This window comes from Pogoniulus pusillus, chromosome 42 (genome assembly GCF_015220805.1).
Source record: "Pogoniulus pusillus isolate bPogPus1 chromosome 42, bPogPus1.pri, whole genome shotgun sequence".
Lineage (NCBI taxonomy): Eukaryota > Metazoa > Chordata > Aves > Piciformes > Lybiidae > Pogoniulus > Pogoniulus pusillus.
This window is the reverse complement of record NC_087305.1, coordinates 1,854,730-1,869,018: the sequence shown is the minus strand read 5'-3', so window position 1 is coordinate 1,869,018 and position 14,289 is coordinate 1,854,730. Positions and strand designations below refer to the sequence as shown.

General features: G+C 51.8%; 1 protein-coding gene across 2 annotated transcripts in view; it reads left to right on the top strand.

The window, feature by feature from the left end:
• Positions 1–14,289, top strand: part of DPYSL2 (dihydropyrimidinase like 2) — a 66,535-nt gene that overhangs the window by 18,387 nt on the left and 33,859 nt on the right. For both annotated transcript variants that reach the window (XM_064175638.1, XM_064175639.1), the window contains exon 3: positions 357–541. In XM_064175638.1, coding sequence (XP_064031708.1) covers positions 357–541 — 185 coding nt within the window. The remainder of the gene's footprint in view (positions 1–356; positions 542–14,289) is intronic.

Genomic DNA, 14,289 nt, shown 5'->3' with positions numbered 1-14,289 from the left:
GTAGTTGCAGACAGCAATGAGGTCTGCCCTGAGCCTCCTCTTCTCCAGGCTAACCAATCCCAGCTCCCTCAGCCTCTCCTCGTAGGGCTGTGCTCAAGGCCTCTCCCCAGCCTCATTGCCCTTCTCTGGACACACTCAAGCATCTCAATGTCCCTCCTAAACTGGGGGGGCCCAGAACTGAACACTTTGCTCTCAGTTATTCTTCAAGGGGAAGAGAGAAAATCCTTTATCAGCTGTGTCTGCTGATGCTGCGTGTGGGAAAAAGAAAAGAGCAGCCAGGTGGGGGGGGGTGTGCACATTTACAGGCTGCTGTCCTTGGTTGTGTCTGATGTGCTGTTTGAAACCTCTTCACCCAGGCAAATAGGAGAGAACCTGATTGTGCCAGGGGGAGTGAAGACTATCGAAGCCCACGGCAGGATGGTGATTCCCGGGGGGATCGACGTTCACACCCGCTTCCAGATGCCAGAGCAGGGCATGACCTCTGCTGATGACTTCTTCCAAGGGACCAAGGCTGCTCTGGCTGGGGGCACCACCATGATCAGTAAGCTGGATGGTTTTTCTCTTCCTTAAAGCTTTGCTTTTCTCTTTCTCAGAGAAGTCCAGAAAATGTGGGCTGTAGACCTCGTGGTGTTTTGGACCAGGTACCAACGGTGAGGAATTTCTGTTTGCTCTCCAGGTTGCTGAGAAGAGCTTCAGAGTATAAAGTGAGAGCCATATGGGTTATCTTAAGGTTATTCAAGCCATTAGATCAAGTTCACAGACCAGACACAAGCTCTTTGGCAAGGTTCAGAGCCAGAAGAACACTTTTTCTCCTGAAACACACTCTAGCTGTGTTAGGAACCACTACTCCTGCTCCCAAACTCAACCCAAGTCCATCCACCAGGCCAGGGATCAAAGACTGGTGGGGGTGGGAAAAGGGGTGGAAGAGCAAGACCCCAGGATTTCTGCATCTCATAGCTGTCAGTCATTTCAACCCTGTCTTCTCTGTCTGCAGGCTTTACCTTCCTGCTTAGGCAACTTTGCCAGATTTTTGGGTCAACTCCTGCTAAAACCAGTGCCACTTTGAGCTCTGGCTCCAATAGGAACAGCAAATTCTCCACATCCCTGTGGAGAATCCTTTCTCTGTGATGCCTAAGGATAGATGTCCATCATATGGTTCACAGCCAGATTGGATGCCAGTGTGCCTTTGAAAACTGGGCCACTTCTTGAAGGATTTGCAGAGGCTCACTTATGTGCACAGCTTTAGCAGCAGGATTTTTGTTAGCCTGGTTTCTTTTGGGGCTCAGATCCTCTTTTGGAGGAAGAGTGGAATGGGGAAATGAAAATACCTCAGAATAAGAAGACAGCCTGAGTGTTCTGCTGACACCAGGATTAGACAGACACTCATGCTGTTCCCCTCTGGCTCTAAAATGCCTCAGGAATGACTTCCAGGCTATCTGTGGCTATTTGTGTTGGCTACAGATTCCTTGGCTTATCAGAGCCAGGACCTGCTTAAGTCCTTGTTGTTAACCTTGCTTGAACTAGAGTCAAAAGTGACCCTCTCTGCTGCATCAGAGCCAGGACCTTCTTGAGTCCTTGTTGTTAACCTTGCTTGAGCTGAGTCCAAAGAAGTGACCCTCTCTGCTGCATCAGAGCCAGGACCTGCTTAAGTCCTTGTTGTTAACCTTACTTGAACTAGAGTCAAAAGTGACCCTCTCTGCTGCATCAGAGCCAGGACCTTCTTGGGTCCTTGTTGCTAACCTTGCTTGAGCTAAAGTCCAAAGAAGTGACCCTCTCTGCTGCATCAGAGCCAGGACCTTCTTGAGTCCTTGTTGCTAACCTTGCTTGAGCTAGGGTCCAAAGAAGTGACCCTCTCTGCTGCATCAGAGCCAGGACCTTCTTGAGTCCTTGTTGCTAACCTTGCTTGAGCTGAGTCCAAAGAAGTGACCCTCTCTGCTGCATCAGAGCCAGGACCTGCTTAAGTCCTTGTTGTTAACCTTACTTGAACTAGAGTCAAAAGTGACCCTCTCTGCTGCATCAGAGCCAGGACCTTCTTGAGTCCTTGTTAACCTTGCTTGAGCTAGGGTCCAAAGAAGTGACCCTCTCTGCTGCATCAGAGCCAGGACCTTCTTAAGTCCTTGTTGCTAACCTTGCTTGAGCTAGGGTCCAAAGAAGTGACCCTCTCTGCTGCAGTGCAGCTGGTGCTGTGTGAACTCATGGCTATTGTCCAGTCACAGACAGGAGGACTTCTGAGGCATAGCTGCATATGAGCCTGACCCTGCTCACTTCAAGCCTAGTTCCTTACAGATGAGAACATCCTCATCCCTCAGAGGATGGTTATGACCAGTCTTTGATCCCTGGCCTGGTGGATGGACTTGGGTTGAGTTTGGGAGTAGGAGTAGTGGTTCCTAACACAGCTAGAGTGTGTTTCAGGGGGGAAAAAAAGTGTTCTTCTGGCTCTGATCCTTGCCAAAGAGCTTGTGTCTGGCCTGTGAACTTGATCTAATGGCTTGAATAACCTTAAAATAACCCATGTTGCTGCCACTGTATACTCTGAAGTTCATGTGTGAGGATAACCTCACCCATACAGAGAACATAAAGGGGGGGTGGAGTGGTGCTTGGTCTCATACTAATAACCAATATTTCTTTCAATCTTTGCTGTCCTTGTAAATGAATAACACTGAAATGGTATTTTCTTTGCAGCTTCAGTTCCTTGGTTGGTCCTTTGTTACTAGCACACCTGCTTCATCCTCAAATCATCATTTGGTTCTCCCTTGCTAGGATGAATTAAGGTTCTCTGTCATCTGCATCTGACCTTTCAACAACTTTGTTTCTCCCTGTAGCACTTTGTCTAAGCAATTTCTGCTTAAAATGTTTTCCAGAGTTTTCCCTAGCAGCCTCTTTACTCGTTGGCCACCTCTATTTACAGAGCCTCATGCTTGAGAAGTGCTTGGATGTGTTACTTAATTGGTTGGGTGCTAGGTTGGACTGGATGGACTTCGAGGTCTCTTCCAACCTGGTTGATTCACACCTTGATTACTGTGTCCAATTCAAGAGAGATGTTGAGGTGCTGGAAGGTGTCCAGAGAAGGGCAACAAAGCTGGTGAGGGGCCTGGAACACAAATCCTATGAGGAGAGGCTGAGGGAGCTGGGGGGGTGCAGCCTGCAGCAGAGGAGGCTCAGGGCAGAGCTCATTGCTGCCTGCAGCTGCCTGCAGGGAGGCTGTAGCCAGGTGGGGTTGGGCTCTGCTGCCAGGCAGGCAGGGACAGAAGAAGGGGACACAGCCTCAAGCTGTGGCAGGGCAGGTCTAGGCTGGCTGTGGGGAGGAAGTTGTTGTCATAGAGAGTGATTGGCATTGGAATGGGCTGCCCAGGGAGGTGGTGGAGTGGCTGTGGCTGGAGGTGTTGCAGCCAAGCCTGGCTGGGGCACTTAGTGCCATGGTCTGGTTGGTTGGGCAGGGCTGGGTGCTAGGTTGGGCTGGGTGAGCTTGGAGCTCTCTTCCAACCTGGCTGATTCTATGATTCTACCTTTGTGAGTAGTGTCTGAATATGTCACTAATGGTGTTTGAACACATCTCTGAGCTACTAAATGGAGGACCATCCTCCAGCAGCCTCTCCAGCTTCTCATTTTACAGCTGTGGAAAACTAGAACAATGCAGATTATGGCTGATGGCAAATGATGTAGAGGAGGCTGGTGACTAAACTTGACCCTGCTGCCTTCCTGTGTCTTGGATCAGGATAGCAAAACACCCAGTTGGACATCAGTTGGACTGCTTAGGGTGATGGAGGTGTTTCTGATGGCTATCAGCAACAGGAGCTTAGCAGTGGAAAACAGGATAAATAATGCAAGTAGACTCCAAAGCTTAGGAGGCTCTGCTCTTTGGCAGCTTAGCTGTTCCCCTCTTGGCAGAGTGATGCCATTGGCAAAAGTGTTTTCCTGCAGTTAAACAGGGAGAAGTGCCTTGCTGGGCATCCTCCTGGTGGGTGGCTCTTCTGCTTTTATCCCTCCCTTATGCAGGTGGGAATTGTGGTTGCTTGCAGCATCTTTTATGATAAATAGGGCAACATATAAGGAACTGGTTCTTCTGCCCCTGTGCTCAGCACTGCTCAGGCCACACCTTGAGTGCTGTGTCCAGTTCTGGGCTCCTCCATTGCAGAGAGATGTTGAGGTGCTGGAAGGTGTTTGGAGAAGGGCAGCAAGGCTGGGGAGGGGCCTGGAGCACAGCCCTGTGAGGAGAGGCTGAGGGAGCTGGGGGGGTGCAGCCTGCAGCAGAGGAGGCTCAGGGCAGAGCTCATTGCTGTCTGCAGCTGCCTGCAGGGAGGCTGTAGCCAGGTGGGGTTGGGCTCTGCTGCCAGGCAGCCAGGGACAGAAGGAGGGGACACAGCCTGAAGCTGTGCCAGGGCAGGTTGAGGCTGGATGTTAGGAGGAAGTTGTTGTCAGAGAGAGTGATTGGCACTGGAATGGGCTGCCCAGGGAGGTGGTGGAGTGGCTGTGGCTGGAGGTGTTGAAGCCAAGCCTGGCTGGGGCACTGAGTGCCATAGTCTGGTTGGTTGTGTAGGGCTGGGTGCTAGGTTGGGCTGTCTGAGCCTGGAGCTCTCTTCCACCTGGGCACTGCTGCCTCCTCTTCAGCTTCTCTCTGCCAGCACCCCCAGGTCCCTTTCTGCCTGGCTGCTCAATTGGTATCAGATGAAGCAGTCCCATTTTCTGAGTGAGACCAGTGGAGATTTATCCTGTGGGAGCAGATCTGGCTCCACTGTGGTGCTTCCCAACTCATCCCCTGGTCATGGGGAGTGAGGAATGATGATCTGAATTATCCCTTTCATGCCCTACCTCCTCAGTGGAGGTGGTGGAGTCACTGTCCCTGGAGGTGCTCAAGAAAAGCCTGGCTGGGGCACTCAGTGCCATGGTCTGGTTGACTGGATAGGGCTGGGTGCTAGGCTGGGCTGGGTGATCTTAGAGGTCTCTTCCTACCTGGTTGATTCTGTGATTCTTAGAGCTCTCCATCCCTGGCTTGCTCAAGCCCCCCTCTGGGCTGCTTTGCTTGGGGGTTAGGGCTGATTTCATTTTTCTAGCTGCTGGTTCCCTGGGAGCCAACCTAAACCTGCCCTGGTGCAACTTGAAGCCATTTCCTCTTCTCCAATCACTAATTACTTAGGAGAAGAGACCAACCCCCACCTCTCTTCAGCCTCCTTTCAGGGAGTTGTAGACAACAGCCTATCTTGAGAAAGCTTGATCTGCTGGCACATAAAGCACTGCCTGGAGCTGTTAGGGGAGAATGATACCACTGCTAAGAACAGGGTGGCCTTTCCAAGCCTTGTGAGGTTTTGGGTGAGATCCCCATCAAAACGAGTGGTAAAACTGCCCCTGGTTTCAGCAGAGACAGGATTGCCTTCCTCTGCCCCTAACCCTTCAGAAAGGATGAAGCTAAGCTGTGTATATTTAGTGGCTCTCTGATCCTCCAGCCTGGTTAATGTCCTAGTGAGAGCTGCATCAATCCAGGCCACCTCCCCCACACATTTCAACCCCCCCCTTCCTGCAGCCTGTGCTTCTTTCTGGGTATCTGCTGCCCTTGAGTGAAGTCACTTGCTGACATTGCCTCTGTTGACTCAGTCAACCACTGTTACAATCACAGGCAGAAATTACAGTGAGAGAAATTACAGCTCTCTTTGGCTTGCTGACTGGGAAGCCAGCTGCCTTTTGAACTCGACTGGCAGTTACCCTAATAACATGGAGAATGTGCCCTGGGATGTGAGCCTTTGTGTCTTGGGAGGGTCAGAAAATGAAGGGGACCTTCAGATGGGCAGCAGCCTGCTGCTTCCTGATGTTTTACCCTGCTATTAAAGAGGGAGCACATGTGCAGGGTGACAGAGGGCTTCAGGAGCCTTTGCTGATCACCTACAGTCAGGTCTGTAGTGAATTGCCACCAGGTCATCCTGAGGATCACCTCCTTGCTAGAAGGAAATGGGCACAAATGACACTGAGGGGCAGTGGGCACAAACTGGAACCCAGGCTGGATGTTAGGAGGAAGTTGTTGGCAGAGAGAGTGATTGGCATTGGAATGGGCTGCCCAGGGAGGTGGTGGAGTCACTGTGCCTGGAGGTGTTCAAGAAAAGCCTGGCTGAGGCACTTAGTGCCATGGTCTGGTTGACTGGCTAGGGCTGGGTGCTAGGTTGGACTGGATGATCCTGGAGGTCTCTTCCAACCTGGTTGATTCTATGATTCTATGCAACCTGCTCTGGGTGACCCTATTGGAGTACAGCTGGGAGTATCTCTGGAGCTCTGTTCCAACCCTCACCATGCTGGAATTGTGGGACTTAAAATCAGCTCTTCAAAGAGAAGAGCATGAACTCCTCTCCACACCATAGGAAGGCAGCACCATTGATCCCAAGCATTGTATGGAATAAGAGGGATTAAGTGCTTTTGCATAAACAACATGGGTTGTGTCTCCTGAGCCAGTGCCAAATCCCTCTCATTTTAGATGGCTGGAAAAATCTAGGTCAGTCCCATCTGCAGGAAGAGAGCTGCACTGTCAGTGTTGTTGCCATCTCAACATTCATTTGTTCATAACTAAATCAGGCTCCAGTACCCATGGGACAACCTCCATCCTCCCCAGCAAAGGGATGGAGCAGGGCTGCAGCAAAAGGGAGCAAGGTGGAAAGGAGGCAGGGGCCCCACTCACCTGCTCTTTAGACAACCTCTGCTGCCCAGGAGGCAGAAAGCTGGGAGAGGAGTGAGGGCCAGCAAGCAGAGCAGATGGGAAGAGAGGAAAAGATCTCCCACCTGCCTCACAAACAGGCTGTGCAGGGTGGCCCAAAGTCAAACACTGAGGAGTTTACTCCCAGCACTGTAAGGATTTTTACTTCCCAGCACTCTGCTCAGCTCCTGGGCAGAGCCTGAAGGGCTGCCAGCCAGGGCTAGGGACAGCAGCACACCACAGGCCTCCTGCATAAACTCAGGCAAAGCTACACAGCTGCTGGAGTCCTCATCTGATCCAGGTCACAGGTCTGCCTGGAGGAAGAGGCAGTGCCAGTAAAGCTGATTGTCACCTGCACAGTAGCTGCACACACTGCTGCAGGCAGAGATGTCTAATGGGCTTAGAGGGTTTAAAAGCTTGAGATGAGTAGCTCTCCATGGGGAAGTGCCCATCTCTGCTTCCAGACCTTCTGATTAATGACTTTAAGCCCTCTTTGCATGAAAACAAGAAACACATCAGGCAGGAAGCTGGGGGTTGATGAAGCCAACAGAATTCAGAACCATAGCATCACTGAATGCATTGGGTGGGAAGGGACCTTTAAAGCTCATCTAGTCCAACACTCTGCAGTCAGCAGGGACACCCACAACTAGAGCAGGTTGCTCAGAGCTCCAGCAAGCCTGACCTCAAATGTTTCCAAGGATGGGGCCTCTGCCTGGGCAACCTGCTCCAGGGTTTCATCACTCTCCTAGTAAACAGCTTCATCCTAATGCCCAATCTAAATTCAGCATGAGTCTGTGCAGAGGCTGGAGAGGATGTGGTGGTGAGGGTGTATGAGAGGCACCACGAGAAGCTGGTGAAGGGCAGGAAAGGACCAGAGGGACGTTGCACACCGGTGTGGTAACATCATCACCTTGGCCACTGAATTCAAGGAAGCCTCTACCCATCTAAACCACCAACAGTGTTCTACACAAGGGGACATTTTCACTGCATCTCTAGAGAACTGAGCATTTCTTTGCTGCAGAAGAACCACTGCTGGGAAGTGAAACAAGCCACAGAGCCCAGCACAGCCCAGTCCCCAGCAGCACAGTTCCGCCTTCATTGCTGCTTTTGGGTGCACAAAGCAAAGGCAGACTGCTGCCTGCAAAACAACCTGCTGCTGTGCACACAGCCACAGTGACTAGGGGAGACACTGCAGCTCTCTGGTCACTTCCCTTGGACTCAAAATGTTTGGCTTTATCCTTCTAGCTTGGGCAAAAGTTACTGCACAACCACTGCTGTGCCAGCTCCTCCTGCAGCTCCTCCTGTGTTCATCATTTAGTATCTTGCTTTCTTCCAGTATATAATGGTTGGACAACCCCAAGCAGCACTACAGGCTGGGGACAGAGTGACTGAGAGCAGGCAGGCAGAGAGGGAGCTGGGGGTGCTGGCAGAGAGGAGCTGCAGAGGAGGCAGCAGTGCCCAGGTGGGCAGCAGAGACAATGGCATCCTGGGCTGGCTCAGGAGCAGTGTGGGCAGCAGGACAAGGGAGCTGCTTCTGCCCCTGTGCTCAGCACTGCTCAGGACACCCCTAGAGTGCTGTGTCCAGTTCTGTGCTCCTGAATTGCAGAGAGCTGTTGAGGTGCTGGAAGGTGTTTGGAGAAGGGCAGCAAGGCTGGGGAGGGGCCTGGAGCACAGCCCTGTGAGGAGAGGCTGAGGGAGCTGGGGGGGTGCAGCCTGCAGCAGAGGAGGCTCAGGGCAGAGCTGATTGCTGCCTGCAGCTGCCTGCAGGGAGGCTGTAGCCAGGTGGGGTTGGGCTCTGCTGCCAGGCAAGCAGCAACAGAAGAAGGGGACACAGCCTCAAGCTGTGGCAGGGCAGGTTGAGGCTGGATGTGAGGAGGAAGTTGTTGGCGGAGAGAGTGATTGGCACTGGAATGGGCTGCCCAGGGAGCTGGTGGAGTCTCTGTGGCTGGAGGTGTTGAAGCCAAGCCTGTCTGGGGCACTTAGTGCCATGGTCTGGTTGATTGGGCAGGGCTGGGTGCTAGGTTGGACTGGATGATCTTGGAGGTCTCTTCCAACCTGCTTGATTCTAAGATTCTATGACCAGAGTGCACCCTTATTTTTCTTATGCAGAGCTGCCTGAGAGCCTGATGTGTTCACTACCATCTAGCAGAGACCCTTCTCATCCCTCCCAGCTGAGATCTCTCTGAGCACCCAGTCCTTGCAGCTCATGGTTCACAGCTCTGCTTACTGTCAGGGTAGGAATAAAAGGCAAAACCCTGTGGGAGGAAGAGAAGAGGTGAGCCCTGTGCACATAAAGTGCTTTTGGCTTTGGATCCTGGAAGCCTGTTTTAAGTAATAGAAGGAACTGTTGGGCTTAGAGCATGCAGAGGTCTGAGTGTAATTCTGAAACCCATCAAACAGAGCTGTGCTTTTGGAACTTCCCCTTCCTGCCTGCTCCCAAGGCATGTTTGCACCAGATTGCTTTGTTCCTGAAGCTGTTACATCTGGGCAGTGTGTGTATTTTGGGATTCTGGGGGACTCTGCTGTTTTACATCGGAATGAAACTCCCTGGCACAGGCCAGAGGCAGCAAGAGCTGGTGAAGGAGCTCCTGGAGAGCAATCCCTGCTCTTACACAGCTTCTGTGAAGGGAAGGCTCCCAATGCATAGCGTAGCAAGAGAATGGGGTAAGAGCTGAGCTGCCTTTCAGTGAGACCTGCCCAGGATGGAGAGTTGGGCAGAGGGGAACCTTGTGAATGTCAACCAGAGCAAGTGTAGGGTCCTGCACCTGGGCAGGAGCAACCTTCTGCACCAGTACAGGTGAGGAGTGACCTGCTGTGATGGTTTGTTACCTGCCCCCCCCCCCAACCTCCCTTAAGATAATCACCCAGACAAGACTCAGCAGCTGGAAACTGCAGAATGAAGCTTCATATTCACAGCTTAGCACAACATCCAAGCAGGTATTTGCAACCTCTACAGCTCCAGACAGAAATAGACAAGTTAAAAACTAATACAGAAACCACAGAGGCCCAGGAGGGGCTCCCAACCACCCTTCCACCTTCTCCCCACCCCTCTACCTTCCCCCAGACTTTGCCTTACCCTCAAGGTGAGTGTAAAGGATCAGCCAGGGGGCTGAGGAAGCAGAAGGATTAGTCAGGCAGACAGCAGGTTAGAGAGAGAGAAGTGCATGCAGCCAGAGCCCAAGAGCAACTCCCTTATCTGTGCTTGTGGTGGTGTTTTCATCCATCTCAGCAAGCCTCTGAGTGCAGCAGCCAGCACCTTTGTTTCCTTTTCACAGCCTAGCATCTAATTCTTCTCACCATCACAACCCAGCTAGGCTCAGACCAGCACACCTGCTGGGAAGCAGCTCCATGGAGAAGGACCTGAGATGTGTCAGTGATCTGCCTCCATGGCCAAGGTCTTGTGGGGTGCATGAGGATGAGTGAGGCTGAGGGTGGTTCTGCTGCCTCTTGATGAGGTTGCATCTGGAACACTGGATCCAGTTTTGGGCTCCCTAATTCAAGAGGCACTGGGAACTGCTGGGGAGAATCCAGTTGAGGGCCACAAAGATGCTGAAGGGCCTGAAGTGTCTCTGTGAGGAAGAAAGGCTGAGAGCCCTGGGGCTGTTGAGCCTGCAGAAGAACAGCCCCAGAGGGGAGCTGATGGATGCTCAGCAAGAGCTCAGGGGTGGAAGGGAAGAGGATGGGGCTGGGTTCTTGTCAGCAGTGCCTGGGGACAGAAGGGATGGTGGACACCAGGAGGCTTCAGTTGAACTTGGGGAAAAAATCTTCACTTTGAGCCTGCTGGAGCCTTGGAGGGAGCTGCCCAGAGAGGTTGTGGAGTGTTCTTCTCCAAAGAGATTCCAAACCCACCTGGACATTGAGATCCTGTGCAGCCTGCTCTGGGTGACTCTGCTGGAGCACAGGGGTTGGACTGGATGATCTCTGAAGGTCCCTTCCAACCCCCTCCATGCTGGGGGTGTGTGAAAGCCAATGGTTTAACTGAGAACAAAACAGAGAGACTCATTGTCTGCCAGAGGGTGAAGTGCTATGATGGTGATGGATGGAAACCTCTTTCTCAAAGTGTGATGTCACTGCAGCACAGCCACGAGAAGAGGAAGTGTCTGGTTTATGTCCAGCAAGTGGAGATGTTTATGTGGGAAAGGACAGGTTCAGCCAGCAGATGTTTTTTCAGTCTGTTTCCCTCACAAGCTCTTGCAAAGCCTGAAGTGGTTCTGTAGAATCAGGACTCTTTGCTTTTGTTGGGGAAAATAAAAGTGGAGTTTCTGGTCCTGGAAATGCCTTAAAAGCTTCTCAGAATCATCACAGATTTCCTTTGCAAAAAGAAATCCCATCCTGCAGTTATGCTTCTCTTCATCTCTGAGGCAGCCATGGGTGAGGAGGCAAAATCTGACCTTGGCAAGAGCAATGCTAACCCAGAGCTGCCCCAAAATCTGACCTTGGCAAGGGCAATGCTAACCCAGAGCTGTCCCAAAATCTGACCTTGGCAAGGGCAGTGCTAACCTAGAGGTGTCCCAAAATCTGACCTTGGCAAGGGCAATGCTAACCCAGAGCTGTCCCAAAATCTGACCTTGGCAAGGGCAATGCTAACCCAGAGCTGTCCCAAAATCTGACCTTGGCAAGGGCAATGCTAACCCAGAGCTGTCCCAAATTCTGACCTTGGCAAGGGCAATGCTAACCCAGAGCTGTCCCAAATTCTGACCTTGGCAAGGGCAGTGCTAACCCAGAGCTGTCCCAAATTCTGACCTTGGCAAGAGCAGTGATTATCCAGAGCTGTCCCAAAATCTGACCTTGGCAAGAGCAATGCTAACCCAGAGCTGTCCCAAAATCTGACCTTGGCAAGGGCAATGCTAACCCAGAGCTGCCCCAAAATCTGACCTTGGCAAGGGCAATGCTAACCCAGAGCTGTCCCAAAATCTGACCTTGGCAAGGGCAGTGCTAACCCAGAGCTCTCCCAAAATCTGACCTTGGCAAGGGCAATGCTAACCCAGAGCTGCCCCAAAATCTGACCTTGGCAAGGGCAATGCTAACCCAGAGCTGTCCCAAAATCTGACCTTGGCAAGGGCAGTGCTTATCCAGAGCTCTCCCAGCTTTCTGCCTAATGGAAAAAGCCTGATGGGCAGAGCCTAATTCCACCAACCTGGGAGGGCCAGACCTGTCTTAGAGCACTTTGTCTTCTGATGCCTTTGTTCCTGATCCAGCTTCATCTCCTTGGATGCTTTGTTGGTGTTGTGTTTGCCTTGATTTGCAAGCCAGGGCTGCAAGCAGCTCTCTCAGCCTCAGCCCCTCGGGGCTTACAGGCTGATTTCTGTGGAAGTCTTTCACATCCTCTCTACCTTTCCTGGTGTTTTTTGAGGGTTGACTATGCCCAAAAGAAAGATTACTTGGAAGCACTGCAATGTCTCCTCAGAACTTGGCTACCTGCCTCCTCCTCTCCTCTGGTGACCTCCTGAGACACAAGCAGAGCTTGGGTGCCAAATAAATTCGTGCCATAGAGAAACGGAGCCTTTTGTGCTCTGCTCTGAGCTTGGAGGCATTGCAGCTGTTGCAGAGGGTCAGGGACTGCTCTGTGGACAGACAGAGCCCTATTCTTTACATTGGTGTCCAGCTGCCATCGAAGTATTCATCATCTCTTGGGTCTAATCAGCCCAAAACACAAGTGAAATGTCTGCATGACATCAGTGAGGGTCTGACAGAGCATCACACTCTGAAAATGTAATCAGTGCAGCAGGGATGTGTCCAGTGCTGCTGAGCCTGCTCCAGCTTCTGCTTCTCAGCAAGGAGGCTAAGAAGCTGCATCTGAACTGGCAGGAAGCAACACACAGGCAAGAGGTCTCTGTCAGTGCAGCTGGGGAGGGGCCTGGAATATAGGCTTGGAGAGCCTGAGGGAGCTGGGGGTGTGCAGCCTGGAGATGAGGAGGCTCAGAAGTGACCTCATTGCTGTCTTCAGCTACCTGAAGGGAGGCTGTAGCCAGGTGGGGTTGGGCTCTGCTGCCAGGCAGCCAGCAACAGAACCAGGGGACACAGTCTGAAGCTGTGGCAGGGCAGGTTGAGTCTGGATGTTAGGAGGAAGTTGTTGTCAGAGAGAGTGATTGGCACTGGAATGGGCTGCCCAGGGAGGTGGTGCAGTGGCTGTGGCTGGAGGTGTTGCAGCCAAGCCTGGCTGGGGCACTGAGTGCCATGGTCTGGTTGGTTGGGCAGGGCTGGGTGCTAGGTTGGGCTGGCTGAGCTTGGAGCTCTCTTCCAACCTCTTGATTCTATGAGTACAGGGGCAGAGTAAGCTCCCCTTAATGCTAGGAGGAGGAGGAAATGTTGTGTACAACTGCAGCTAATAGTAGCCAGTGGAACCCTGCATACTTGGTTTTATTCTGTACACCATTTGGGTACCATCTGACCCTGGCTGACCTTTATATCCTCCACATCAGATCAGGTTTTGTTCTCTTTTTCCTGGTAGTTGTGCTCAGGAGCTGGTCACCAAGAAAAATGCCATTCCTGCTTTAGGTGACCTCTGCTTTTCAGCTGGTTTAATTCCCTTTGCAGGGTAATTACCTTTGCTGTTGATAGAAGGCCCAGGCAGGGGCTGGTAGCAAGTCAAGACCTGCTCAAATGGGGCAGAATGCAAAAGAAAAGGAGGAGGAAAGGACACAAAAGAACATAACCCAATAGCAAGCAGCTGCAGAGCCCATTGCTTCCCCACCCATGGGGACACTGATCCAAAGAGCTTTCAAGGCAAGGCTAATTCAGCTCTCCCACTGAAGCCATCATTACTCTTGAGCTTGCTGAGGGGTCAGAAGTGTTCCCTCTTGGAGTGAGAGCCCCAAAACTGAACCCAGCACACAAAGCTGCTGTGTTTTGCTGCTTTGTGCTTGCCACAGACCATTGCATTTTGGGTTCTCCATCTCAGAAGGTTTCTAGGCAGATCTGCAGGATGTTTTCTCTTCATAGCTGAGAAGCCACTGTCATCCTAACCTTGGCATGCCTGCTGAGAGCCTCTGCTAAAGAAAGAGGCACATTAAGATTAGGATGGAAATTCCTTCTGATTCCAGGAGCCACTACAAGGACCACAAGCTTTGTAATTCCTCCTTTGAAGCTTGCAGTGGTGATGAAGTGAGACTTCAGCTCTATTTTCTCTGGGGTTTTTTAGGCTTGGTTTTGGGGTAGGGTTTGGTTTTTTTCCTCCCTTCTCTTCATTTTGTTTCTATTTTTGGAGCAAGCTGTGAGGTGAAATTGAGCTGGCAGCTTCCTTTCTGGAGCTCAGCAGCTGTGACATCCTTTGTAGGGCAATAATGAACAACAGGAAGAGAACATCTGGGGTGGGAAGCATGAAGAGATCAAGGCTGTAGGGGTCCAGAAGATAAAGGGGTGACAACAGTCTGTCTTGCAGCAGTTTGTCTTGGAGTGGCCTCCTGTCTGCAGGATGCTGTCAACATTCCTGATGGATGGGATGAGAGATGGGACAGTGAGCTGGTGGGGTCCCTGGAGAGAAATGCTTCGGTGAGGTCAGGACAGCTCTCTGCTCTTTCACGTGGGCAGCCTCTAGGGTGATCTGCACAGCTGGATTTGCTACTTGCTCTGGTGGGTCAGGAGAGCTTGGTCTTGTGTCCTTCATCTTGTGGCAG